The sequence below is a fragment of the Castanea sativa genome, chromosome 12, assembly GCF_040712315.1.
Source record: "Castanea sativa cultivar Marrone di Chiusa Pesio chromosome 12, ASM4071231v1".
Taxonomy (NCBI): domain Eukaryota; kingdom Viridiplantae; phylum Streptophyta; class Magnoliopsida; order Fagales; family Fagaceae; genus Castanea; species Castanea sativa.
The window spans coordinates 43,267,477-43,269,277 of record NC_134024.1 but is presented as its reverse complement, the minus strand read 5'-3'; the positions used below and the strand labels follow the sequence as shown (position 1 = coordinate 43,269,277).

General features: G+C 40.6%; 1 protein-coding gene across 1 annotated transcript; it reads left to right on the top strand.

The window, feature by feature from the left end:
- The first annotated feature begins 1,174 nt into the window (after positions 1 to 1,174).
- Positions 1,175 to 1,801, top strand: LOC142620731 (uncharacterized). Its single transcript, XM_075794056.1, has one exon. The coding sequence runs from the start codon at positions 1,175 to 1,177 to the stop codon at positions 1,799 to 1,801; it is 627 nt and encodes a 208-aa protein (XP_075650171.1).

Genomic DNA, 1,801 nt, shown 5'->3' with positions numbered 1-1,801 from the left:
CAACAAACTGTCAGGGTGGAAGGAAATTTTTTTGTCTATGACAGGGAAAGAGATTCTGATCAGGGCAGTTGTTCAAGCAATCCCTTCACATGCTATAAGTTGCTTTCTACTTCCAAAATCTGTTTGTGATGACCTAAATAGTATGGTAAGCAAGTTTTGGTGGGGGCAGAAAAATGATGAGCGCAAAATGGCTTGGATGAAATGGGATAAGTTGTGTACTCCAAAAGCTTATGGTGGTATGGGTTTTAGGGACCTGAGAGCATTTAATCTTGCCCTTCTTGCTAAGTAAGGGTGGCAACTACAACAAAACTCTAATTCTTTGTTCTATCAGGTTTTCAAGAGCAAATATTTCCCTGACACTTCCTTTGTGAATGCTCAAAAAGGTAGAAACCCATCCTATGTTTGGCGAAGTATTCTAGCAGCACAGCCTATTATTAGGCAAGGAATGAGTTGGCAAGTTGGTAATGGACAGAGTATTTGTGTTTGGAAAGATAAATGGTTACCAACCCAGTCCACTTATCAAGTAATCTCACTCAGAACATTGCTACCAAAAGATGTAAAAGCTGATTTTCTTATTGATGCAGAACATGGCTGTTGGAGAGCTGATTTTGTAAGGGAACTGTTTATTAATTTTGAAGCAGAAACTATTCTAAGCATCCCTTTGAGTATTAGTATGTCTCTAGATAGATTGGTTTGGGCAGCTACACCAAATGGAAAGTTCACTGTCAAGAGTCCCTATTGGTTAGCCATGAATATGCACAATGCAAAACAAGAAGGAACCTCGGAAGCCAGTGGACAGCAGCAACTATAGAAGTCTGTTTGGGGTGCTGATGTGCCAAATAAAATCAAAAATTTTGTTTGGAGGGCTTGTCAAAACATCCTCCCTACAAAATCCAACCTTTACCTCAGACAAGTGATTAACAGTGAAGTTTGTGAGCTATGTGATAAGAGTTGTGAGACAACAAGCCATGTTCTTCTTCATTGTGATTTTGCTACATCAATATGGGAGGCTTGTGGTTTGGTGATAGGCAATGAGTGTACTTTTGAAGATATGTTTTGGAAATTAAGTAATGACTCGAGACCGTCAGCTATTGACCTTACTCATTTCATGGCAGTTTTCTAGAATATTTGGAATAACCGAAATGGTATTTGACATGGTGAGAAGCCTAAGACTATGGCCTCTCTAATCCTTGAAGCAACCAGGTTCGTTGCTGACTACCAATCTCTCCAAGACTACCCCATCCCATCAGCACACTCACTCCCTACTAGATGGACTCCCCCCACAACAGGTGTGTATAAGGCTAATGTTGACGGTGCTGTTTTTAGAGATCAGTCTACTACTAGTGTAGGTGTGCTTCTTCGAGATGATAAAGGACAGGTAGTTGGAGCCTTGAGCCAGCAGATCTATGCTCCTTTGGGCCCTCTTGAGGCTGAGGCGAAAGCTATGGAAGCTGCTGTTATTTTTGCAAGGGACATTGGAATTCAAGATGTTATTTTTGAAGGGGACTCTCTACAAGTCTGCAATGCTATGAATGGAAACTCGTTAGCTCTCCCTGCTATTGCTAATGTTTTAGAGGGCATCTTTCTTCACCTTCAATCTTTTCGTTCTTTTCTTTTTTCTCATGTTAAAAGGGATGGTAATAAGCCTGCCCATCTGTTAGCTCAACATGTTAAGTTTGTTCATGATGTTGAGGCATGGGTTGAGGATACCACCAGGTTTTTAGAACCTGTTGTTGCCTCTGATGTTGTAGTTTGTATTGGACTCTTATTGTTGTGGTTTGTACCTGACGACTATTATTAA